The sequence below is a fragment of the Hipposideros armiger genome, unplaced genomic scaffold, assembly GCF_001890085.2.
Source record: "Hipposideros armiger isolate ML-2016 unplaced genomic scaffold, ASM189008v1 scaffold_238, whole genome shotgun sequence".
NCBI classification, from domain to species: Eukaryota; Metazoa; Chordata; class Mammalia; order Chiroptera; family Hipposideridae; genus Hipposideros; species Hipposideros armiger.
This window is the reverse complement of record NW_017731588.1, coordinates 442,846-468,588: the sequence shown is the minus strand read 5'-3', so window position 1 is coordinate 468,588 and position 25,743 is coordinate 442,846. Positions and strand designations below refer to the sequence as shown.

Sequence of the window (25,743 nt, the reverse complement as noted above, 5' to 3'; positions counted from 1 at the left end):
AACAAGCTCAGGCAGAGTTTGGTACCTCCCCCTTTCCTGCCTAAAGACATTCGGATAGAAAAAACCTGCTTCAGGAAGGGAACTTTGGCATGTTTATTCTCCTTGGCATATTCACCTTAGCACATATGAATGAAGTGTGGCAGACAGGGAGGAACCAAAGCAAAAATCTGTTCCCCTGTCCCATTGTTTCTGGGTGACCCTGCAGGAATTTGTCTGCCAGCTGTTTGCTCTTTCTCATCTGCCTATGAATTGCCTACCTCCCTCTCCTTGGTCCAAGATGACATATATACCTCATTTGGCCTCCCTGTCTCTGGAACGTTCATGCTTCTGTGAATGCCCCATGCACTCGTATTGAGATTTGAATCGGATTTTCTCCAGTGAATCTACTGTATGCCATTTGCAATACTGGACTGGCCAGAAGAACTAAAGGGGTAAGGGGAAAGCTTCCCCAGCCCCAACGCTCCACCCCACACAGACACACTCCCTACTTACTACTCACACTTCCAGATACAAATTCTTCACGCTCGCCTTCAAGGCCCCACCAGCTGACAGAATCCGGCTGTTTCCTGAATTACTCACTGACCCTGGCCTTTGCTGGGCTCTCCCCCATACCCCGCAGAACCCCATCTCCTTGATGTTGCTAGATCTAGCCTTGGCTCATGTTGGCTCCTGGTGAATATTGGTCCCTTTTCCCACTTCCCAGGTAAAAAGGGCAGGGGTAGTTTTTTCGTATTTTTTTTTTTAAATTGAAGTGGATTTACATGACATTTCACTGGAACCTTTGTGATAACCAAGTTCACTAGAAACAGGCACAATCGACAGGGAGCCCCCTCATAAGGAGCCTCTATTCTGGACTTCCCAGTATAGAGGCAGGAGCTGCCGAAGCCACCCATCCAGTTCCTTTTCTGGCCTGGGGGGCCTTGCGTTCCTGGAACTCTTCCTCAAATGGCCCCCTGGGGGCAACCAGGGTGAGTGGGCTCTGATACATGCCCACCTCTCCTTTCCCCACCTAGCCCGACCTCAGATCTGTTCCAGGAGCTGGAAGGGCTGGGGAAGACCAATGAAACCCCAGGTTCATTATCAAGCTAGTCCCTTCTCTCAAGGACCCATGGTTTTTTTTGCCATATGTGAAAAGGTGGGAGAGGGTGGCAAAATCGGATGGAGGAAAATGACAATAAAAATAACTTCCCAGGGCCCGCCAAGTGGCTCAGTTGGTTACGAGCTTGCTCAGGGGTGTGAGCTCTGAGCAACAGGATCGCCGGTTTGATTCCCACGTGGGCCAGTGAGCTGCACCCGAGCTGAGCTGCTGCTGTGCTACCAACAGGTGGCAGGATGGCTCAGCTGGTGAGAGCACGTGCTCCTAACAACAAGGTTGCCTGCTCGAGATGGTGAGCTATGCCCGCCTGCAACTAAAGACTGAACTCAGCACCTTGAGCTGAGCTGCTGCCGGGGTGGCTCAGTGGATAGAGCATGCGCTCTTAACAATGAGGTTGCTGATTCAACTCCCACATGGGATGGTGGCTACACCCATCTGCAACTAACTGAACAAAGCACCTTGAGTTGAGCGGCGCCACTGTGCGACTGAGCTGCGCCCTCCACAACTAAGATTCAAGGACAACAACTTGGCTGTTCCCCTCCCCCAATTCCCCAATAAAATTAAAGAAAACTTCAAAAAAACAAACAAAAAAACCTTCCCAGTTGGAGAAGGTTTTCCCATGAAAGTTCTCACCAAGTAAATCCAAAGCCCCTTCTTGTTGGGACACTGCAAACTGTCCTAATAAATATACCTTGGCCATCCGCCAGGTTACCTAGTGTGCACAGACTTACCTCATGACACCGTTCTCTGTATGGCGGTCCCAGAGTTGCTGTAAGCAGTCAGCACCCAGTGAGGAGAGCTCCCAGTGTGAGTTGTTTGCAATTTTTCCACCAGAATGAAGAGTGCTGCAAAGAACAATCTTGGATAAGCATTTATCTTTGTTCTGAGATTTCTCATGAGATTCAAAGAAGTGGGATTACTGGCTTAGAGGATGCACACATTTTAAATTCTGATACTTGCTGGTTGAGAAGCTTGACATAGTAATTCTCAAACGCTCTGTATTTAGGCTTTACCTGAGGAATTTATCATGCACAATCCTAACACGCCACCAGCCTGGCTCTACCTCCCAACTCTCCTCCTCCCCCTCCAGGAAGTCTGAGGAGGGACTCCTGAAATTGCTTGCAGGTTATCCAGCTCCCAGGTGGCTCTGCTTAGGGCTAAGGGGAGGAAGGAGCTGCTCCCTTCCAGGTGTCCCAATACACCTCATCTAGCACAAGACTGGGGAAGCACTGGCCTAAGGGCAGCTGCAGGTGGCTGAATTTATGGGGAGGTCTCTGAGCTCCGGCCCAGGTCCCCAGTGGCTTCCCCAAAATGGACAGTCTGGCTCATCCGCCACGAGACAGTCACATTTCCAGTGTCACCTGGCTGCACCCCTTCCAGCCCCCCCTTTCTAAAGGTCACTGCCTCACACACGCTCTGTGATCCTACAGCCCAGGACCCAGTGGTTTTACTCTTCTAAGACTCCCCAAGCCTCTCTTTTTCTCTTGAAAGGCTATGGACCAAACACCACTTCCCCAATAAATTATTTGGGGCCTCCACTCTGGGCCTCAGTTTCCCCCATCTATGAAATGGAGAGCATTGGGCAATGGAACTGACACTCTGGATGCTGCTGTGAGGAGAGCAGTGTGGCAATCAGGTTCTAAGTGTTTGCAGGTAAGTCTGGCTTGAATGGGGAGTCCAGGTGCACCTTAACAGGTATTTAATCAGCATTCTGATTGCTTAGGGCCTGTTTGAAGAAAATTCGACTTTTGTTCTCAGAGTTCTCCATTGCTAATGTGCAATTAAAACCAAAAGCCATTTCAGGGCTGCTGATTTCCAAGTTCAAGGATCCTAGATATCTGGGACCAGATGAGGAACCAGAGGCCCATAAAAGGCCTTGCCTAAGCTTTAGGCTGACTCTGTGCTGGGCGGCCTGGGGCCACAAAGTGCCCCCCTCCAAGGTGGGGGGTGGGGGGAGATGTCAACAGGTATTTCACAGTGGTACAAGGAGCAAAGAGCAAGGAAGAGCGTGCTGGATGGGTTGGGAAGACCAAGGGAAATATCCTGGAGTTGGGTGTTGTGGGAAGTTAAAAGAAACCAGCCAGGACCCCTTCTATAGTAGATCCGAGGTCTGCCTCCTTTAAGGGCCTGTCTCAATAATGGGGTAAAGGTAACACCTCTGTTGTCGGATCCACCTGGGTTGGATGACACTGGTTGACTTGTGACAAGAGACTTTCTTCAGCCCGTGGGCAAACCAGGGATTGATATATAACAGCACCTACCCCGATTAGACGAGATGACACACCTGAAATGCCTCGCTAAGCATCTTGGGTTACAAACACTCCTTCGGGTTAGCTGTTTTTACTTCTGGCTACCACCTGTGTGCTAGACTCTGGGGGCTACATGCTTTGGGGTGGTGTCAGAGGTAGCCTTCTACCCCACTCTACCGGCCCTTGAGGGCTGAACAGGCGTCGTATTCAGAACCCAGTCCTTACCAGCTGCGGGTAAATCCCGGGACAAACTGGGCCTCAGTTTCCTCTCGGTGCTAAGGGAACAATCACACCGACCGGGCGGGAGATCCAGGTGGAGGGAGCAGACTTACAAACATCAGGCTTTGCATTATTTCTCCTTCAGGCAATGGCTTCCACCCCCAGCGTGGAGCACACAGTAGGCGCTCCGGAAACGCTCTCTGAAAGGAGGTACGGGCCACTTCCTGCCCCCAGCTCACTATCCCGAGGCTGAATTCCCACCACTCCTCTTTAGAGGCCATGTGGCATTCCTGAGGGTGGGGGTGGGCGCAGGAAGAAGGTGCCCTCCCGGCCCCGCCCCCTCCGGGCGCGGTGGGCGGGGCGAAAGCCCCTGGCCGCCGTCGGACCGCCCCGCGGGGGGTGGGCGTAGCACGCCGCGCTCCGCACAAACTTTGTTTTCTCCCTCAGGGCGGGTGGGGGAGGGCGTAGAGAGCGCCGAGGGGAGGAGAGGGGATCTGACGTCAGGCCGCGAGGTGCTTTCCAGCCGCGAGCTGTCAGGCCGAGTGTCAGGCCCGGCAGGTACGCGGCGCGCTCCCTCAGCGCCCCCCGCCCCCTGCCAGGACGCCCCGGACCCAGCCCAAGGCCGCGTGGACGGAAAAGCCGCTCAGAAAAGTCAGTGCGGGGCGCCGGAGCGGGGCGATGGGGGCGGGGGGCGCGTGGACAACTTGGAAAGTTTCTTTTTCTGGGCCAGGCGGGGGAGGGGGCGGCGTCCTGTCGCGTGCGATTGTGGGTGTGTGACCTCGGGTGTGTTTGTGAGTCCCGACCGCGGTGCTGGCGGGGGCCAGTGGGGGGTGTCCCATCCCTCGGGAGGAAGCTCGCTCGGGGCCCTTTTGGGGGACACAACTCCCTAGGATCCCACAACGGGAGAAGAGCCGCCCCTGCTCCGGGCCGGGGTGAGCGCGCGGGGGGCGGGTTTGTTTGGTTTCAAAAGTGCACGTTGCTAACCGCCGGCACCCCCACCCCCGCGCCGCGGCCAAACCGGGGAGGGGGCCATTGAGAGTGACAGCTGCGGGGGGGGGCAGCGGGAAGGGCCCGGAGCTGGGAGGGCTGGGGAGCCCGCGCGAGTTCCCCTTTCCTTTGGAACAAAGGAAAGTCTGTCTCTGAGGCATCTGTCACTCCCAGGCGGGCCAAGGAAGCGGGGCGCGTGGGGCTGGCTACCCGAAGAAAGTTTGTGCGTGCCGGGACCCTCCGGCAGGCCGAGCGTGAGCCGAGCCTCCCGCGGGGGAAGCGCGCAGCCTCCAGGGCAGGGGGCGGCCAACATGGAGTCTGAGCGCTGGGCTGGAGGTGGGGGGGGCGGCGCGGAGGTGGGAGCCCAGCCCCCTCCCCTCCCCCTCCGGGCCGAGTTCGGAGCACAAAGCCGAGCGCGCAGGCTCGGCCATCCCCGCGCCCCGAAGAGTCAGCCAGCGCCGAGCCGCGGAGGAAGGGGGTGGGAACCAAACTTTTTTCTGCCCCGGGACAGACACGTGAGTTTTCTTTCTTCCAGAGCCCCCGCCCCACCGGGTTTGCGGGCCTGAGGGGGAGCTGGAGTGCCGAGTCTGATGCGGAGTGGGGGACTAAGGGGTGCAGGCGCCCCGTGCTCAGGCCGATTCCCTGCCGCCCCGGGAGCCATGTGCTCCGACTCGGTCTGGGCCGCGGGGGAGGCTGCGCGCTTTGTGTGAACTGCTGGGAATGCAGCGCGAGTGTGTGGCCGCGAGGAGTGTTGGGCCGACCTGGGGGAGTTGTCAGAAAGTTTGCGGGAGTGGCTGCAGGTCGAAGTCGCGGAGTGTGGAGGAGTGCACCGAATGTAATGTCGACAGTGTTGCTGCCTCAAGCCAGTTAGGGTAAGAACTGATGGCTGGTGTGATGACGTCTGGAGTTTTCCCGGCCTGAGAGATCGTGGGTGGGCGGGTCGGTTGGAGTTCGTGGGTGGGCATATATCCAGGAATTGGGCTTGTTGCTTGGGTACCAGTTGTTCGTGCTAGAAGTGATATTTGTAAACTGCGTGTGTGCTGTATTTATTGGTGAAATTCATGGGGGCTCCAGCGGCTGAGCGATGGGATGGTGCCAGTTATCTGAGTGCTGTTAAAGAGTTGCCTGGAGTGAGTGTGGGGTGTATATATGGGAAACCTCACGGATTGTAAGCGGGCTGGGGTGCAGGACACCATGATGGAGACGTCTGTGGAGACTGAGAGTCCTCTCTACGAGCCACCCCTGAAACCCTGCAGACTGGACCTTGGCTGGCAGCCAAGGTGGAATTTGTATAGATAACCTGCCAGGGCTGTACCCCTGAGCCCAGGTTCCAACTGCTTTGGCTCTCTAAACTTCAGAAAGCAATAGGCTGTTCTGCTCTCTGCGGAGTGGCGCCTCTAACCAATGCCTGTCTCACCTCCAGGTGGCCTGGCTGGGAGGGTAGACCCTTCCCTCGAAAGCCTGGCCTAGCCAGCCCAGATATCTGGGCTCAGGCCCAAGTCAATGAAACAAAACCTGGGAAATGCCAGACTCTGTTGGCCTAGACTGCTGGAGAGCTGTTAAAAGGCTGAGGAGGGAGGAGCCTTGACATTCTGGCTTCAACTTTTGGTTTTAAAATGTAAATCTCTTTTGCATGTGTGAACAAGAAGTTTGTCAGGAGGCTGAGCAACTGAGTTGGGTTGTCTAGGGAAACACCTTTCATATGAAGAGGGGGCTCAAGCCCCAAGAGGGGAGGATGCTTGCCCAAGGTCACACAGCCAAGTTGGAGGGACCAGAGCCCTGCCTTGCTCATTTATCTGGACTTTTGGGGAGTTGATTCTGGGACCAGGCCAGGAGTTAGATGACAAAGGAAAATGTCTGAGAGACAACCAGTAGGGATGACTCGACACTCTGCAGGCTACACAGTAGGTGCACAGTAAATGTTACATGTAGGGCCGTGGTGATTGATAGTCTCCTGACTCCTCACTGAGTCTGAGATATAATTCACATACCATAGAACTTAACCAATTTAAAGCAAACAAAGCAGTGCTTTTTAGTACAGTTGAAACTGGAACGATATGGATTTGAACTGTGCATGTCCACGTACGAACGATTTTTTTTCAATAAATACCTGTACTGTTTTCGTTCTGTGGTTTGGAGTCCTCAAATGCAGAGGGCCGACCACATATGCATTGTTCTCTGCCATTTTATAAAGAGGACTTCTGAGCACCAAGGGTTCCTAGAACCAACCCCGCGTGGATACTGAGGGACAACTAAGTTTTGGGGGAGTCAAAAGTTATTCATGGCTTTTTGGCTTGGTGCCTCTAACCTCCACGTTGTTCAAGGGTCAACTGTATATTCACAGCTGTGCAACTATCACCACAGTCAATTCTAACACATTTTCATCACCTCAAAAAGAACTTCTATACCCTTTAGCTATCACCCTTCTAATCCCCTCCAGCCCGGTCTGGACATTTCATAAAAATGGAATCATATAATGAGTCCTTTGTGATGCGTTTCTTTCACTTAGCATATTTTCAAGGTTCATCCACATTGTAGCATGGATCAGGACTTCATTCCTTTTATGGCCAAATAATATTCTACCAAATGGATAGCCCTCGTTTTGTTTATCCATTCATCTGTTGATAGACAAATGGGTTTCCACTTTTTGCTATTATTATGAATATTGTTGCTATAAACATTTGTGTACAGGCTTTTGTGGACATAGGTTTTCATTTATTTTGGGTAGATAGCTAGGAGTGAAATGGCTAGGTCACATGGTAACTGTTTAACGGCCATAGTAGCTTGGGCAGCTTTCTTAATCTCTCTGGGCTTTGGTGTGCTCATCTATAAAAGGGTAATAATATTGGGTCGTTGGGGAAGTCATGACGCATTTTTGCATTGAAAAACATAGAAAGATACATCATGACTTTCCCAGCGACCCAATAGTAGTGTCTCCCGTACACGGGCTTTGTGAGGCTTATTGAATGAGATAATGTCAAGTGCTCAGTAGAGAGCACAAGGAAAACATCTCAGTGATAGCTGGAATTATTTTCAGTCTGCTACTGTTTGTTAACTGCCATTGATTTCAGTAGTCACCTACTGGCCCCCTCTCTTCTAGCTTGCCCAGCCTGTGGTATGCCTGAGACTCTGAATTTCAGTTCTCGCATAGTTCTGGTGTCTCCGGCTCTAGTAATGATGCATTTGGAAAAGGTTGAGAGTGTATAGTAATAATGACCCCATCCCCTTGGTCAATTGTTCCAGGCGTGCCTGGCCTGAGATCAAGCCTTCTGGCCCTTCGACACCATGTCAGACAGTGATCTGGGCGAGGACGAAGGCCTCTTGTCGCCGGCAGGCAAGAGGAAGCGCAGAGGGAACCTGCCCAAGGAGTCTGTGAAGATCCTCCGGGACTGGCTGTACTTGCACCGCTATAACGCCTACCCCTCGGAGCAGGAGAAGCTGAGCCTTTCCGGACAAACCAACCTCTCGGTGCTGCAGGTAAGACCTGGACTCTCCTCCTATCCCAGCCCCGTCATGGATGCACTGTGTGCCCTTGGGCTGTCAGTTTCTTCTTGTGTCAAATGAGAACTCCCTGCCTCAAGGGAAGACCGCAACACGAGGTTACTGCAGCGAGATTGCAGGTTTCAGAGGTTCTGGAGAGGCAAGGAGTGTTTATTAATGTCTAGGTGTCATCATCACTGACACTGGAGGCTGTCGGAAGCCGAGGAGGCTTGATTGCCTGGGACTTGGCCCACAGCTCCAGAGCGGTGCTTGGATGGCAACTTGGTTGCTGGGCAGCTGGTGATCTGCAGTGTGGTTAAAAATTGAGTTGGAATCACGGTCAAGAAAAAGGCAGAAGCCAGAGATGCTGAGTGCAAAACCCAGTTCTCCCACCTAGGAGCTGTGGACCACTTGATTTTCCCATCTATAAAGTGGGGGTTACAGTCCTCCCCGGCCCGACTGAACTATTGTGAGGAAAAGATTCAGAACTGGTTGTAAAATTCCTTTGAGCACACTTAAAACATCGTGTTATCCACTTTTTGTCAGGGCAAGATACTTTCTCCCTTGAGTTGCCTCAGTTGCTGACCTACTTGGTCTCTTGTTTTCATGGTGCTGAGGCAGCACGCCCTGGACGACCTCTGCCTTGCCTCCAGCGTGGCTCTCACCTACCGGGAGACACAGAGCCAGGCCCTCAGCCTAGCAAAGGCCCACCCCCTGCTTCCCTTTCCACCTCTGTCCTCTCCTAGCGCGTCACACCAATGCGTGGTGTGGTGTCTGCCTCCTTCCCTTGCCCCACTCTGAACCTCCCAGGTCTTACCAGCTCCTGTCCCTGCTCCATGAAGCTTCAGGGTGAGTATTTAGGCCTCAGAACTCCTGTCACCTGACTTATACTTGCTGGGCGGCCGTTCACTGGAGTCTACGAGAAAGGCTCTAGAGTTACAGACCCTGACTCAGATCCCATCTCCTCCACAAGAGGAAGCCTGGACCTCGGCCAACTCAGTGCATCCTCACTGAGCTTCGTGTTGCCCCATCTGAAAAAAGTTAGATGATTGTAGCACTTTTGCAGCATGTAAGGAAGAGGGACTGACAAGAATTATTCAAGGCTCGCTGTGAGGTGTTTGGCACAGTTTGGGTGCTTCCAGTCCTTTTCATCCTCATCTCCTGCGTCATAGGTCTTAGACTGACCCCAGGTGTCTAGCAGTGCCGAGCTTCTCACAGTAGACTGCCGAGCACCCCACCACTATGCCGAGCTCTATGGCTGGACAGAGTTGGGATCCCAGAGAGGAACCAGACGCATTCCTACCCTCAAGGAGTATCTAGTCTGGGATGGGGTAGCAGGAAAGACCTGGCCACTGATGTTTGCGAAAAGCAATCACTGCTGGTATGGAAGGCAGTGGAGACTCAGGGCCTGGCTCCTGAGGTGGCCTGGGGCTTCAGAAGGCCTCTCAGAGGGGTGGGCTTAGACTCCCAGGATGTAGAACAGCGCAGGCCCAAGTCTGCAGCCTGAGAGCAGGTAGTGCCTACACAGTGTCTTTGCTGGCCGTCCTGCCTCCAGCCTGTCCCTTCAGTCCAGTCTCATGAACACAAAAGTGCCAGTCTGGTTGCTTCACACACTTGCACGGACCCCATAGTCCTCAGGATAGAGTCGAGACTCCTTAGGAACTTACAGGCTTCATCTCTCACTTCTTCTTGTCCCCAGGGCCCTGGAACCCTCGAGCCTCCAGGCTTTCTCCCTTTGCTTCTTCCTGACCTTTCTGAACTAGACTCACTCCATTTAAGCATTTTCTCTTGAAAGCATTCTCTGACTCCCTCAGCTAAGGTTTTGAAGGCCACTGCTGTGTATTCACACTGTGCCTCATACCTGTGCTGTCAAAAGCACTTGTCACACGGTATTGAAATTGCTTTTTGTCACGGACACTGTTTCTCAAATCTGAGTAGTGTACCGACTCCTTTTAAAGAAAATATTTTTTTATGGTCCCATCGCCCCCCAACATGCTGACTTGAATCATTTTTATTACATCACTTAAGTGTGTACATACGTAAAACTGGGTAAAAATGTCTTGCTTTTGCTCTTATACACAACTGTAAAACAGTTTTGCAAAGGAAATGTGAAACCAGTGAGATCCCATCTAACTGCATTACTGTAAAATGGCGGGCAGTGTTTTGCTGGCCGAGCTGTGGTATGTAGTGTGACAGAGGCACTGACTTTGGCGTTGAGCAAGTCTGGGTCGCCAGAGGCCATGGTGCTTCTACTCATCGTCAGAATCGAACCACAAAGCCACAGTGTTCTCATGGAGAACTAGCGGACCCCTAGGCTGACATATCCCCAAACCCTACTTAGAGAAAGGTAGGTCTGGGACAAGGATTAGCTGCTGGAGACTGCTGAGGAAGGATGGGCTGGATCCCATATCCCCTGGTGGGAGGGGTCCCAGTGGTGACCACCCTGCTCTAGAGTCATGCTGAGAGTTAAGCAGCAGTGGGGACCATCTGGCATTCCTTGATGGAAACTGTACCATGAATCCCCAGCCGTACACCTCTGCTTGGAGGTCTCACAGGCACCTCAGGTTTCCTGATAACTGATAACGTCTCCAAGCTGGCTCTTTCCCTGACTAAGGGTTCCCCTTGATAGCCCTTTCTCAGCTCATTTAGTTAGCCACCAATTCCTATACATTTACACCTTAAATATTCCTAAAATATGGCTTTTTGTCTACCCTGGTCCAACCTTATCATTGATCACTTGTCATCCCCCCTACTTAAAACCCTTCAGTTGCTCCTGCCAACCTAATGACATTACCAGTCCTTATCTGCATAGTGGGCCATATTCCTGCCATGCTGATCAGTAGCCCAAACCACTGCTCCCAGCCCTGAACAGAGAGACTCCTGACCCTTAGAGGAGCTGTGTATTCCCAGAGCACCCGGACTGGGGCAGCATTTGAACCCTTGACTGGAATTGCTTTTTAGAACACCCTAAACTCAGAGGCCTGGTCGTATTTATCATTGTATCCCGTGTTTAGCTCAGTGCCTGGTATCTGGTAAGCCCTCAGTAAATAATTGTTGAAGTGACAGAAAATGAAGATAAAGTGTTGGAAATGTCAACAGGCAGGACCTCAGCAGTAAGAAAATGTGGCTCCTCAACCTGGAAAACTTGGCTTAAGTCCCTGGAGGCCTCTCTTTTTCCTGTATTTAATTTTTAAAGTTTCATTGTTTATTAAAAACCTTTGCAAATATTCACAAAAGCGAATATTGTGATGCACACACACACACACACACCTTCACCTGACTTCAACAAGCATCAACATTTTGCCAGCTTGTTTGCCTCTCTCCCTGGGGACATCTCTTTTGATTGTCTCCTTGAACCGCCCAGAAGCAATCTCATTAGCAAGTCAATGAGTCATTTAACTAACTGGTTTGCAGGTACTTGCCCAGGGCTAAGCAGTTGGGAGGGTGAGACCCAAAAAATAAAAAGATCATTTGTGAAGGATTTTCAGAAGTCCCTGTGACCTCCCCACCCTTGATTGCTGTGGTTTCTGACCCCTGTAAGGGGCTGCCTGTTGGGGAGAGAAGGTAAGCATGGCAGGGAGGCTCAGGCCCCATTCCTTCACTCTGTAATACTGACTGGAGTGTGCTCTGTGCCAGGCCCAGTGCTGTGTGCTGGAAACAGAGGTAGAAACAGGCATTATCCCTGCAGGAGGGTAGCCTCCTAGGGAGGAGGGAAGCCTAGGACTATAATTTAAAAGACTAAGAATTCAATGCAATTAATTACCAATGCAGTACCTGCAGGAAAGGCTTCTCTCAGGAAGCAGCATTTGAATGGAGACCTGACAGATTTGAAGGAATGGGGCCTCAGGTATGGGGAAGGGGCCTGGAGCAGAAACTGAGTGGCCTGCTCTGTGGCGAGGGGTGCTCTGGCCTGGCCCTCAGTGACCTCTTATCGGTTTCAGCAGTTCTCCTTACTCTGGCTCCAAAGCTAGCTGCCTCCCGATTATTGCCGCTGGCAAGCTATGTCTCCCCACATACATCATCTGTATGTATATTTTTTGAGCTTCTTTGTAAGCTTTCTTTGCTTAAAGGCTTGGCCCACAAGAGTTAAACTAGTGAATTAAACCATTGGTTTGTAAGTGTAGGTGGCAGGACTCTGGGGAGCTTGTTTAAAAACACACATTCCTGACTCTGCCCCCACCCCCACCAGATCTATAAAGCAAATGAGAAATAGCTATTTCTTAACATCACCCTCAAGGTGATTCCAATACAGCCAGCTGCCTTTGAGAGCACCCAGATACTGGTGGTCACGACACAAATGGAGGGTACTGGGAAGTGTGGGAAAGATCTCCCTATGCCTTCACTTCTCTCCCCTCTTTTGCTTCTTTCACAGCTGAAAAGACGTTAAAATTAAAGCATTTGTGTCGCTGCCTTCCAGTGCCCCGCTCTGGTCCTCATGGCCTTCATCAGCTTCCTGGTGCCCCTCCCACTCCCGCTCTCCACAGTGATTCCTCCCGCGTCCTTCATTTCAGCCACTGATAAAAGTACTGACAGGGCCCTGTTTTCTGGTAGAGACAGGCTTTCAGGCACCCAGTGTGTTTAGCCGTATCAATCACAGAATTCACCTTGGCATTCTCCCTATCACCTCCCCAAAGACCTTGAGTGGGGGCAAGTCATGCTCTTTTCCTGACTTAGGCATGGGTTGGGCAGCTGGAAGGGGCTACAGAAAATCCCGATTGCCCATTATCACAGCTGGCACTGGACTGGTGGTGCATTCAGGCCCCCTTGACCTTGCCCGGCCCCCCTCAGCTGTGCATTTCTATCGGGTGAGAAGACAAAACAGACAGTAGGCTGCCAAGTTTTCTGCGGACCAGGGTGAGTGTGTGGGGGAGTATAGTGGAGGGGGGATGTTTTTCTGCTGCTGTCTTAGAATTACAAGCCAAAATGGGAGGTGCAGCTAGAGGATAGATGCCCACGCAGCTGCTAGTAAACGCCCAAGACCACTTTCTCGACCAAAACACTCATCCCTATTTCACTTGACCCAGGTCAGTGTGATCTGACCTTGTCCCCTGCGCACAGGGGTGAGGCAGAGAGGTGCAGTGCTCTCCTGTAGCACAGGTGGCTGAGGGGGCAGCTGCCACATGGAGGGATGAAATATCTGAGCAGGGAGAAAAGGCCTCAGGCTGACTCTTTAGTCCTTTCACCTGGCATTTGCTGGCTGCCTGGAACCAGGCTGTCCGGACCAGATCCCAGCTTTTGTACTGTGACCTTGAGCAAGTTACTGAACCTTTCTGATCAGGGCCTGTGTTTCCTCAGTGGTTCAGATCAAATGGAGATCATCGCAAAACCTGTCCTATAGGTTGTTGAAGATTAAATGAGTAATTAGATGGGAAATGTTCAGAACGTCTCCTATGTTTTATAACCAGCAAGTGTTTGCTTGTAGGATTTTGATGATTATCTGTTCTATTCCTCTGTTTGGTAAGACACAGCAAAACAGAGTAAGAACCATCGTAGGGGCCCTAAAGCCCAGAGACCTGAGTTTGAATCCCAGCTTTGTACTCAGAGACAGTGTGACTTTGGACAAGCTCTTTCATCTCTTTTGAGTTTCAGTTCCTTCTTTGATAACTTTGGGGACGCTGCTCACTACCCTTCCAGGCTTGTATGCAGATGAAGCATAATGCAAGTGAGATGGCTGGTGGCATAACCTGGTATCCAGGGTGCTTAGTTTCTTTCCTTCATTGCACCCAGCTGCTCAGCCTTATTTCTCCTTGGGGATCCCCTGCAGCTCTAGCCAGGATGCAACTCAGCCAGGTCTGCTGATGCGTGCTGTTGTGCGTCTGCTCGTTTGTACAGGGGGACCATAGAGGTGAAAAGGAATAAATGAGAACCCCAGGGGCAGGGTCTTTCCAGGCTGGACTGCACAAGGGAGAGAAGGGCCACAAGGCGGCTCTGGCTCTGCCCTGCCCAGGAGCTTTCCCAGCCCGACAGGGCCAGGGCCCTAGTGCTGTCCTTGGGTCACTTGTGGAACGGATGCAGCTACAGTCTGCTGGGCAGTGACGCATGCCAACTCCAGGTACCAACTCCTGTCATAGGTGGCTATTCCTTTGGCTGGGTAGAAACAGAGTCCATGGGAAGATGGTACCCAAGGCCTTACCCAGGCATGTGCCAAGAAAGGTGATAAGCAGGGGTAGAAACAGATATAGGAGCCCTGAGGAGAGCTGGGGCTTTGATCCATTCAGCAAACAGAGGAATGTTTTGAGCAACATTGGGCACTGATGCAGCCCATATAGTTTCCCAACATTATAGCAAATGCGGGGCGGGGGGGGGGGGGGGGCGTGTTCCTGTCTTCTTTTTCCTACAGCAGCTGGTACGTGCTCTGTTAGTATCTGTTGATAAACTGAGAAGAGACAGGACCAGGAGGACCTAGAGTGTGGAGTTTAGGTCAACCCACCTGTTTAGGCCCTTTAGTGCTTTATCTTGCTTGGTGTTCTGGCTTAGTGGGATTAGCCCTGCCTGCTTCTGTCAGTTCCTTAAACCAGACCCTTTCCTGCCTCAGGACCTTGGCATCTGCTGTTCTCTCTGTCTAGAACAGGGGTTGGCAAACTTTTGAGATGGAAGAGTCGCCAGGGATCAGCAAACTGCTGCTTGCAAGCCACATGTGGCTCTGAAGTAAAATTGAAAATGAAAATAAAATTATAGTTTCATTTATAAAATTTTTAAAGGATATTATTCACATAATGGTGATTATGTAAAAATATATTTATGGCTCTCGAATAATTTTTAAATTCTTGAGAGGGACAGGATTGGCTCTTCCAGGGTCAGCAAACTTTTGAGACAAACGTACCCAAAGACCCGCATGTGGCTGGCAAGCCACAGTTTGCTGATCCCTGTTCTAGAACATTATTCCCTCAGCTTTTTCTTATCCTTTAGGCCTCAGCCTTCCCAGACCCCTTGTTTACAGAAGTCTGTCTTATCTTTATGTGATACCCTTTTATTCCTGTCTGTTTCCTTCTGGGCACTTATTGGTGGCTACTCACAGTGTTTGTTCATTGCCAGTCTCCACAACTAGCTGGACTGTAAGCTCCACAGGGCGGGTGCATGTCAGTTTAATTCACAAAGGCATCACCAGCACCTAGAACTGAGCCAGGCACATAGTAGTCGCTCAATAAGTACTATTTGCATGAGCATAAAGCCTTGAAAAGAGAGCAATAGGAAAGTGAGAAGTTCTAACTTGACTGTTCTGGTGAATAAAATAAGCTGGGCTCTGAGGCCCTGTGACAGCCCGAGAGAAAGATTCTGAGAGGAGGGGCTCCTGCTCCTCCATATCCAAAGGCCCCGGCTTGGGGATCCCTGGCTGGAGGTGGAATCCTGCCTGACTTCTCCAGGCTGAGCTTTAAGCATGTTCATCAATAAAATGGGAGTTGATCAAACTCATAGAACTGATGTAACTATTAGAAGATTGTGTAGATGTACAGTGCTCGGTGAAGGGTAGCTGTTGGTAAACTCTTCTCAGCGGAGGCTCCTAGAAAGATGCCCAGATGTGGCACCCATGTAGGCCACACCCTGATGCTCCCCACCCCCACCCACAGTTTCTTGTGTTTCTTCTGCGACTTCTGAGTTGGCAAGATAGTTATTACTATTAGGCAGCTTTCCCCCTTTGGTGGCCCCTCCAGTGGAGGACAAGAGAGAGCAGGACTTGGAAAAATGATAGGGGGTTTTAAAAACAGGTTTTGTATTGATAAGCTTACACCAGCCATGCATTGCAGCTAAGAAACTGTTTTCTGGTCTAATCCATAACTGTGTTTAAATAATGCCCAGGTGAGCTACTGTAGGATCACTTTGCCACATCTCTAGGCCATTGGGAGTAAATGAGAGACAAGAGAGAACGAGCATTTGATCTTTTCGATGGTCACAAAGGATGCCACGGTCAGGTGCCTGCCACTCTCGGGTGTGCGGGAACCACTCACGCTCTTTCTGAACAGTTGTCTATCCTGATGGTATCGTTCACTCCTATATGAAAAGAAACTGTCAGGCCCTGCACCAGCCGTAGGTGAACGAAGAAGTGTTTCGAATCCATTCGCTCTGCTCTGGCCCTGTCTCTAATATCTTAGATCAGCCAAGCCTAAGAGCAATAGGCGTTCTTCAGGTGGAGAAGAGGGCTTTCCAGAAAAAAGAAAGGTAATGTGCAAAAGGCATGGAGAGTGGTAGATAGATTGATTTTAAGCACAGGGCCTGATGGAGGGCTGGTGAGCAGTTTCACATGCTGAGAACACAAGGGCTAGAAATAGAGGCCATGACAGGGAAGGGTTTAACCCCCCAGTCTCGGGTCTCAGGTGTCTGGACTTGATCCTGTAGGTAGGAGACATGGCAGTTTTCTAGAACAGGAATAACAGTCATTGCATTTTATTTATTTATTTTCTTTTTTCTAGCTGAGCCATCCTGCCACCTGTTGGCAGCTCAGCGGCAGCTCAGCTCGGGCGGGGTATCGAACCGCTGTTGCTCAGAGCTCACACTCTTGAGTGAGCTCTTAACCAACTGAGCCACTTGGCCGGCCCCAGTCATTGCATTTTAGAAAGAGAAGTGACAACCAGTGAAGAGGCTGGATCGGAGAACCATGAAGCTGGGGCTGTTCAAAAGAACCAGACAGACATGGGTCAGGGTGCTAGATATGTTTTTGGCTTTGCAGCATAATACTAACAGTAAGAAATTTCAAGCCTCATGCATAGGTCCAAAAAGATTGATGTAAACAAGCAGTTAGACAGGACAGGGGTGGGGGTCAAAGTTCAATGGTAACTTTCCCAGCAGCGTTAGGAAAGAAGGATTAAGGATGTTGATTGAATGCATGTTCCACTAATCCCGGTTTTGTTTGGAAACAAGAATTTTCTTCTACCTGACAATCCCTTGGTGTCTTTGTGGCCTGCAGCAAGACCCTGCTCTAGAAACTTGGGGGTGAATCACCCTTGAAACCATCCCTTCTCCCCCGTTTATGTTCCCATATCCAACTGGGCACCAGGTCCTCTCATTTCCAATTTCCCAAATAGATCAAACATTTGTCATCTTGTCACCTCCCTTAATGTAACTCAAATACTAACCTTTCTCCCTGCTTCCACTGTTTTCTACGAAGCAGTTCGCTCCTTTGCTTCAAACTGTCCGGCAGCTCCCCATCGTCCTTAGAATAAAGAACCAAATGCGCACCATAGAGGTGACCTCTAGTTACCCCTCTGAGCCCCAGCCATACAGGCCTTCCTTCTCCGAGTTCCTCATAGGCACTCTGCTTCCACCCGCCACAGGGCCTTGTCAGAGGTTGATCCCCCTAAATCGAACGTTCCTCTCTCTTCCTGCCTCCCACCTAAACTACTACCGCTCATCCTTCAGATCTCAATTTATGAGTCATTTCCTCAGAGAAGACCATCCTGAGTCCACAGAGACCAGACTGGGTCTTCCCATTGTTGTCTCCAGCAGCCCTTCACTGGCTGCTTCACAGTTCCAATGTTATATTTATTTGTATGATTTCATCTTTAACTCTCTCCTCCCAACATGGAGCCTCTCTGAGGACTGGGATTGTTTCTGTGTTGTTGGCTGTTATAGCCTGGGGCTTGGAACACGGGTGCTTTGTAGCTGGTTTTGATGGAGTGAACTGATCATTCTACCCTCATTCCAGATCTGTAACTGGTTTATCAACGCCCGGCGGCGACTGCTCCCAGACATGCTTCGGAAGGACGGCCAAGACCCCAACCAGTACACCATTTCCCGCCGTGGGGGGAAGGCCTCAGATGTGGCCCTCGCCCGTGGCAGCAGCCCCTCGGTGCTGGCTGTGTCTGTACCGGCGCCCACCAGTGTGCTCTCCTTGTCCGTGTGCTCCATGCCACTCCACTCAGGCCAGGGGGAAAAGCCAGCGGCCCCCTTCCCACAAGGGGAGCTGGAACCCCCCAAGCCCTTGGTGACCCCTGGTAGCACACTCACCCTGCTGACCAGGGCTGAAGCCGGAAGCCCCACGGGTGGACTCTTCAACACACCACCCCCCACACCCCCTGAGCAGGACAAGGAGGACTTCAGCAGCTTCCAGCTGCTGGTGGAGGTGGCGCTACAGAGGGCAGCTGAGATGGAGCTTCAGAAGCAGCAGGACCCGTCACCCCCGTTACTGCACACTTCCATCCCCTTAGTCCCTGAAAACCCCAAGTAGGCATCTGCCAACAGGGGTGCTCGAGGCTTGAGCCAGCTGTCCTGAGTTTCTGTTTTGGTTCCCTTTCATACAGAGGGTTTTCTTTGGATCACTGCCAAACATCAGGATTGTCTCCTCTGTCCAGAGGTCTTCAGCAGGAAGACCCACTGGTGTCACTGCACTGTGATGGGGACCTCTCCTCTGCTGACTGCCGTTTCTCCAGGCCTCCTCAGTGATGAGACCGAGAGAGTGGAGACAGGCATGGTGCTGCTGCTACTTCTCCAGAGAATCTGCAGGACACCTTTGTTCCAGCCTGCTTTCCTGTGCTGGGCACGGGAGACCTGCCAAGTTCAGACTTTGCTGGGTCCAAGTTGCCCCTGAGCCGACCCGACCTCTTTTTGTTAAGCCAACTGTGGACATTCCAAGTTCATACGTGTGAACAAAAGAAAAGAGGCACCCAGCAGCTATAACAGATCCAACTCCAGTTGAATGTTTAGGTTTTTGCTAAACTTTGTGTTTGTTTTTCCCCTTTTGCTGTGGTTTGTGTTGATGGGGATAGTGAGCCCAGGTGTGGAGAATGGGAGTGTGATGGAGTCTGGTGAACCGGGAATGATCCACCACTGCAACTGGTGATTGTTTTACAAGGAAGGAGTATTTTTATTTGGGGGACCAGCTAAATCTCTGCAAAATTCTAAATGGTGGTTTTATTATTGGTTTGGTTTACCAAAAAAAGAGGGAAAAACGTTTATGGGCTTTGGCTTTTCTGCATCAGGCACAGGAGGAGATAAAGCCACGGCCAGAGAAGAGGGTCCAACAGAATGACCAAACCTTCTAGGCGCAGAGCAGAGAAGGGTGATAAAACCAGAGAGGTGTTTTTTTTCTATTTTTGTTTTTACTGTATTTTTGGGGGGTGGGGGAAGTAAGCTAGACTGAGGCAGTGGGGTTTTTTTTCCCTCTTTAATGTTTTCACCTTCTTTATCCTTAAAAGCTTTGCCCTGCATCCCGAGTTTTGGATTCCTTTAGGAACTTGGATTAGTGGGGCCAGAATGTTTGACGCTCCTAGGAGCTCCTGCTTGGAGAGAAGTGAGCCATCTACTGGAAGCTTTTCTGAAGATGGTGGCAGGAAACTGTTCCTGGAGTAAGGAGGGAACAGTGCCCCAGCTGCTTGAGGAACTGCCTTCAGGGGAGGCTGGGGCTGGAAGTTACGAAGCCCATTCACCGAGTCTTTGTGTTGTGTTGCACCTTTCTTTAAACTGGAGTTGCAGAGGCCCCTGCCCTGAACTTCACAGTGAGAGAGATTACAGTGGGTCTTATTCTCCTCCCCACTCCCCGTTTTTTTATTTTGCTGTTTCATTGCTTGACAGCATTCAACAGCAACATACCCCATCTTTATATATCCTAAGAAACACTAATCCTAGGTTATTATTAGTTGAAATATTTTTGTTCGGAATAGCATTGTTACTGGGCCAAAAGACAGGGCAGGGGAGAGTTACTGGACGTTGACTGACCTGGATGGGTTTGGCCAAGAGAAAAGGCAGCAGTGTGTGTTCTGTCCCTTCTGGGATGATCCTTGAAGCCTTCAGGGAGGCTCCCTTGCTTCTGAGTGGTTTGGCCTACCCATTGCTGTTGGAGGAGGGATTGATTATTTAAGGAGAGAGCTTTGGCTTTGTGACTGGGCAAATTTCCTAGACTCCTTTGCCTCCCCCACCCCTCCGTGCATGCCCTGGAGTGGGGGGAGGGCACCAGGGATCCTCACCCTCCTGAGGCCCAGCTAGGGAAGAATGAGGGCAGTTTCAAGATGAGTTGAAGCTGCTGTTTGCCCAGCCGCTTCCACCCCACCCATGTCTGTGAGCCCAGGTCTGATGTGACTGTTGCAAGGTGCTTGTAGCAGGGGACTCTGGAAGTGTATTGGGCTGGGGTGGGACTTTTCCTTCCCACAGTGCACTGAGCAGTGAGGTGGCGAGGGGTGCGGGAGCCATGCTGCTGAATTCTGGTTGGCATTCCCCCCTTGAGCAAGATAGGGAGGCTGGGGGTGGGGCAGCCTCTGCTTGGTTTGGTTGTGAAATAAACCTGGAGGAGAAGCACAGTTATCCCTTTGAATAATTTAGCAAAAAACTACTGTAAATACCTTTTGTTTTTGTCTTTTGTCAAATAAAGTTGTTTTGGGTTTTGTTCTGTTGGGTTTTGTTTTTAAAACAGGATGGATGCACTGTGACCCTGGGCCCAGCTTAGAGATGGGACAATTGCTGGGTCCTTATTTCTGCCTTAGCCCTTTCACCCTCCCTCTGGTAGACACCTGAAGGTGTTGCACACTCTGATCCTTATTTCCTTGGCCTCAACCCTGTTCAATATCCCGTTCATTCATCACAGTGTGCAGGAGGCATATGCATCCCAAGCTAGACCAGTCTTCCCTGGGGTCAACAGTCAAGCTTTGGGGTTGCTAAGTGGTAGGGAACTCGGAGCTGGCAACTCCCTGTACCCCTTCCCAGTGAAGAAAGAGCAGGGTGGCAGTATGAAGCCAGCACAGAGGCAGAGATGGGATGGATGCTCTAGTCATGTCTGCAGCCAGTACCACCTCTGGACTTCATATGTAAGCTAGCTAGTAAATTACCCTTTTTAAGTTAGCTGTGGGTTGTACTTCTGTCATAATGAAACTATCGGTTGTAATTGCAGTCCAAATACTACAAAATCAAGGTTTGCAACAGTAGTGAACAGTCTTGCTATGAGCCTGGGCCTGTGCAATGTTCATTATCTTAATTTTTATATACACACACAAAAGAAGTGAGATGCCCTTCTCATAGGTAAAGAAACACGATTTGTTAATTCCCCTGAAGTTACACAGCCAGTATTAAGTGGAGCTAGGATATGAAGTCGGTCTTGCTGGAAGATCATCCTGAGGTCTACCTGGACCTTGTTTGAACCTAGGGATAGGCAGTTCACAGTCCACTGGCATCCAGCTGTCGAACAGGGTTTGGGCTAAGCACTAGAAGTTTCTTCTCCCCAACCAAATTGGCTTCTTCCCAGCACACCTGGATGGAGACTAGCCAATCTCCACTGGTCACTCCATAGGTATTTGGAGACAGCCTCCCTGCTCAAGTTCCTCAGATAAAAGAGCCCCAATTTAGCCACTCACCCGAGGTCCTGGTGTTCCTACTTCCCTCTCAATATCCCTCAAACTGGACACTTGGCCCTGGGGCTTGGCAGAATAGGAACATGCTGGAAGAGCACTTCAAAATCAGTTTAATTTTTACATCTGGAAAACTTCCCCCAAAGAGGAAAGTGATTTGAGTGGTTCAGCTACCTCAGGAGATGGCTTTGTACAAATTCAAAGAACTGAAACCAAAAGTCTGCATCAAGCTTCAGACTGATGAGCTCTGGGGTGAGGAAGCAGTCTAGATGGTAAGAGCTGATGGGGATAATGTGGGTAGGGCCCCTCTGCATCTAGGAATGTTAAGGACATCCACCTTGCCAGTAACAATTGAGGAAATAAATGTATTTCTTCTCCCTGGTCTTGAGTACCTGATGTTGGGTTGGCTATGTATTATCAGACCCCCTCTCTATGCCCCACTTAACAAGGGGTGCTTTAAGTCCTCGGGTATCAATATAAACTTAGACCCCATGTCCAACAGTAAAAAAGGGGGGAGTGGTATGATGGAGGGGTGTTGGGTGGGTATTTGGACTGATGGTCAAGGAAGGCCTTTTCCACTGTTTCTGAAAGTGGTCATTTCTCCATGGATCCCACTGGGAAACTCCCCCAACTCAGACCCAGGAATAAGAATCTCTAGGGTGGGGCCCGGCCGAGTGGCTCAGTTGGTTAAGAGCGCAAGCTCTGAACAGGATCCCTGGTTCAATTCCCACATGGGCCAGTGAGCTGTGCCTGAGCTGAGCTGCAGGATGGCTCAGATGGTGAGAGCACATGCCCCTAACAACAAGGTTGCTGGTTTGACTCCCGCATGCAACTAAGATTGAACACGGCACCTTGAGCTGAGCAGCCATGAGCTGCCGATGGCGACTGGACTTGGAGCTGAGCTAGCTGCGCCCTCTACAACTAAGATTTGAGGACAACAACTTGGTTGTTCCCCTTCTCCAACTCCCCAATAAAACCTTAAAAAATCTCTAGGGTGGGAATCAGGACTCTGGATTTGGAAAGTACAGTCTAGGGCCAACCGAGTGGCTCGTTGGTTAAGAGTTGGCTTGGGATGCCAGCTCTGAGTAGCAGGGCCCCAGTTCAGATCCCACATTAGAGCCAGTGACGCTGCGCCCTCTACAGCTAAGATGGTGAACAACAGCTTGACGTGGAGCTGGGCTGCTGTGAGTTGCCGGCGATGGCGTAGGCTGCAGTGGAGCTGCAGTGGGCTGATGTAAGCTACCGTGAGCGGCTGGCAGCCGGCGTGAACTGCCAAGAACCACCGTAAGCGGCCATCCAGTGATCGGCAACTGATCTGCCTCAGTCAGGAAGAGCGCAATGATAATACCAACATGGGTCAGTGAAGCGACGTCCTCCACTACTAGACTGAAGAACAAAAGGACAGCAACTTGTCTGTTCCCCTTCCCCAACTCCCCAACGCTGTTCCCCTCCCCCAATTCCCCAATAAAATCTTTTTTAAAAAAAAACAAGAAAAGTACAGTCTAGTTTGGAAGCTGATGATGTGAAAGCTCCCAGAAGGCAGGGGCCAGGTCTGCTACAGTGTGGCTGTAACCTCGCCTGTTAGCCACCGGAGCCGTAGAGAGTAAGGTCTGGGATTCAGTGGGAATATGGAAATAATCATCACTGCTCTCAGTGTTACTGATTTCCAAAGCATTTCTCTATGATCTAAGCCTGGGTTCAAATTCTGGCTCTGTCACTTTATTAGATGTGACTATAGGCAAGTCAGTTCACCACTCCAAACTTCAGTTTCCTCATCAATAAAATGGGAATATTCACCTCTTAGGAAGATGAAATAGGATAATCCATTTTACTGTTATTATCTGGCCTCTCAGCATAGGGCTAAGAGTAAAATAAGTTAAAATAACTTGCCCAATAACACACAGCCTTTATTTAAGTGGCAGAACTGGGACTAACTACCCAGAGAAGTAATTGTCCAACTTTAATATGCAAGGTCATCAGGAGAGCGTACGAAAATGCAATCTTCCAGCCCTCACCCCTAGATTGTCCAGGAATCTACACTCTTCACTGATGGCACAGGAGGTTTTCATGCTGTTGCTCCAGGGACCCAATCACTTATAATCAGGACACTGATTCATCCCCAATCATTTATCCCCAGGAAACTGCTGGGGTGGGAAGACAACACCCCATCTTTTGAAGTTGCAAGATGAGAGGACAAAGGGTACCACCAAGTAGTCCCCCCAAACCATCTGACTTCCCCTTAACCCCCAGGAGTCTATGGTGGCCTAAAGATCAAGTGTAGCTTCCTGAGATTGTCATTTTAATTGCCTAAGCAATCCACATTCACTATAGAAAAATGTACAATAAATGTCAAAGAGAGGAATTCAGTGTAATGGTTAAGAGCCCAGCCAAGTTTTGGAGGAAAACAAATGTATGTAAAACATTCTGCAAAGTTGGCACCTAGTAAGGGCTCAATAGTGCTAGTAAAATATTTATTTTAGCCAAAAAGAAAAGAGGACCAGGAGACAAACTCAGACCGCTACTTCACAACAGGTGCTCTTCCCGTGGCTCATGGTTTTCCCCCCAGGAACTCTGATATCTGTGATTCCATCTATGTCTGTCTGCGGCTGCAGTCTTACCTCTCAGAGCACACCTTCCTCTGCAAAGCCTACTACAAGTAGCTGGCAGACACACCTCATTGTATTGTGCTTTGCTTTCTTGCGCTTCACAGGTGTGGCGTTTTATACAATTAAAGGCAAGACCCTCCTCCAGCAAAAAGACTATATGACTCACTTAATTGTGGTGGTCTGGAATCAAACCCACAAGATCTCAGAGGTATGTCTGTACTCACTCCCAAGGCTGAGATCATGTGTTTAAGTGGTGCTAAAAAGCCCAACATCACAAAGGCAAACTTGTCCTAATTCCAAATCTGTCTTTCCCACTTCCAAATCTGACTTCAAGCTCTTTTCCATATTAGACCACCCAGGATGTTTATTTTAACCAGATGGATGCACTGAGATTCAGCCAGATTCCCCACTTCCTAACATAAGAAAGCCTTGGGTAAAAGCACAAAGGGAACAAGGCTCGGTCCCATAGATACATTCCAGGCAAGGCCTCTCCACCATCGCTCCCCAGCTTGGCGTTTTCGGCTCTTAGGAAGCTGAGAGAGGAACACAGATCAGGTTTCAGATGCCTATTGAACTTCTAATTTGCTGTGTGAACATGGGTTGTACTGCAGGCCCTGAGGACCCTTCCAAACACGACCCGTGATACCCTCCTCTCGTCCCATGTAAACAAACTTAATGAATCTGAATTAAGGTCAGAGTGTCACAATAGAATACAATATGACATATAAAGAATTAACTCTTTTTTTTGGGGGGGGGGAATAAAGTTATCTCTGCAGATGATATGATCATAGATGTAGAAAACCTTAAAGATTCCACAAAAAATTATTGAACTAAAAAATGGATTCAGCAAAGTTGCAGGATACAAAATCAGTGCACAAATCAGTTGTGTTTCTATACAGTAACAATGAACAGTCCAAAAAGGAAATTAACAAAATAATTCCGTTTACAATAGCATCAAAAAGAATAAAATACTTAAGAATTAATTTAATCAAGGAGGTGAAAGACACACTGAAAACCATAAAACATCACTGAATGAAATTAAAGAAGACACAACTAAATGGAAAAACATCTTGTATGCACAGATTTGAAAATATGACATTGTTAAGACGTCAATACGACCCAAAGTGATCCGTTGGTTCACTGTAATAGCTAGCAAAATCCAAATGACTTAAAAAAATTTTTTTTTCAGAAATAGAAAAACTCATTCTAAAAATCATACTGAATCTTACGGGACCCCTAATTATCAAAAAAACACGGAAAAAGAAGAACAAAGTTGGATGAGGTACACTTCTTGATTTCAAGACATACTACAAAGCTACAATAATCAAAGCCTTGTGGTATTGGTATAAAGACAAATGGACCAATGGAATGGAATAAATAGCCCCTAAATGAACCCTTGCACATATGGCCAAACTGAAATAGCACACAAATCACAATGACCAGCTTAAACCTAGTTCTGTTCCCTTAAAGCAGATCTGTGATTAGTACAGTCCCTGAGCTATTTTACAGAGAGAGCACTGTGCAAGTGCCACCCCTGTCCTCCAGCTGCACCCAGAACCAAAGTCTCACCCCTCCCCATGGAACTGAAAGATTAGGACATAACAAGAACTTGAACATCTGAACCCTTTCAGTAGCGAAGGGCCCATTTTTCAGGAAGATCCAGAGCTGAAGCCCCTTACCATAAATGGTCAAGTTCCGAGGTCCTCCAATTAAAACTTCCTACTAACCCCTTAAAAACCTGCCCCGAGGGCCGGCCGAGTGGCGCGATGGTTAAGAGCTGGCTTGGGACGCCAGAGGGCCCCGGTTCGGATCCCACATATGAGGGCCAGTGACACTGC

General features: G+C 49.9%; 1 protein-coding gene and 1 long non-coding RNA gene across 4 annotated transcripts in view; one reads left to right on the top strand and one right to left on the bottom strand.

The window, feature by feature from the left end:
* Window positions 1–4,042: 4,042 nt before the first annotated feature.
* On the top strand, window positions 4,043–20,344 carry TGIF2 (TGFB induced factor homeobox 2). 3 transcript variants are annotated; one of them, XM_019655290.1, is made up of 3 exons: window positions 4,043–4,215; window positions 7,795–8,028; window positions 17,672–20,344. In XM_019655290.1, exons 2-3 carry the CDS (start codon window positions 7,837–7,839, stop codon window positions 18,191–18,193), a joined length of 714 nt encoding a protein of 237 aa, XP_019510835.1. In that variant the 5' UTR covers window positions 4,043–4,215; window positions 7,795–7,836; the 3' UTR covers window positions 18,194–20,344. The 3 variants fall into 3 exon arrangements, with proteins under 3 accessions (XP_019510835.1, XP_019510837.1, XP_019510836.1); XM_019655292.1 differs by lacking the exon at window positions 4,043–4,215 and adding an exon at window positions 4,700–5,066; XM_019655291.1 differs by lacking the exon at window positions 4,043–4,215 and adding an exon at window positions 5,085–5,423.
* LOC109389610 (uncharacterized) overlaps window positions 16,541–25,743 on the bottom strand; it is a 13,801-nt gene continuing 4,598 nt past the window's right edge. Inside the window, exon 4 of the long non-coding RNA XR_002125422.1 lies at window positions 16,541–16,636. This is a non-coding gene — a long non-coding RNA (uncharacterized LOC109389610). The remainder of the gene's footprint in view (window positions 16,637–25,743) is intronic.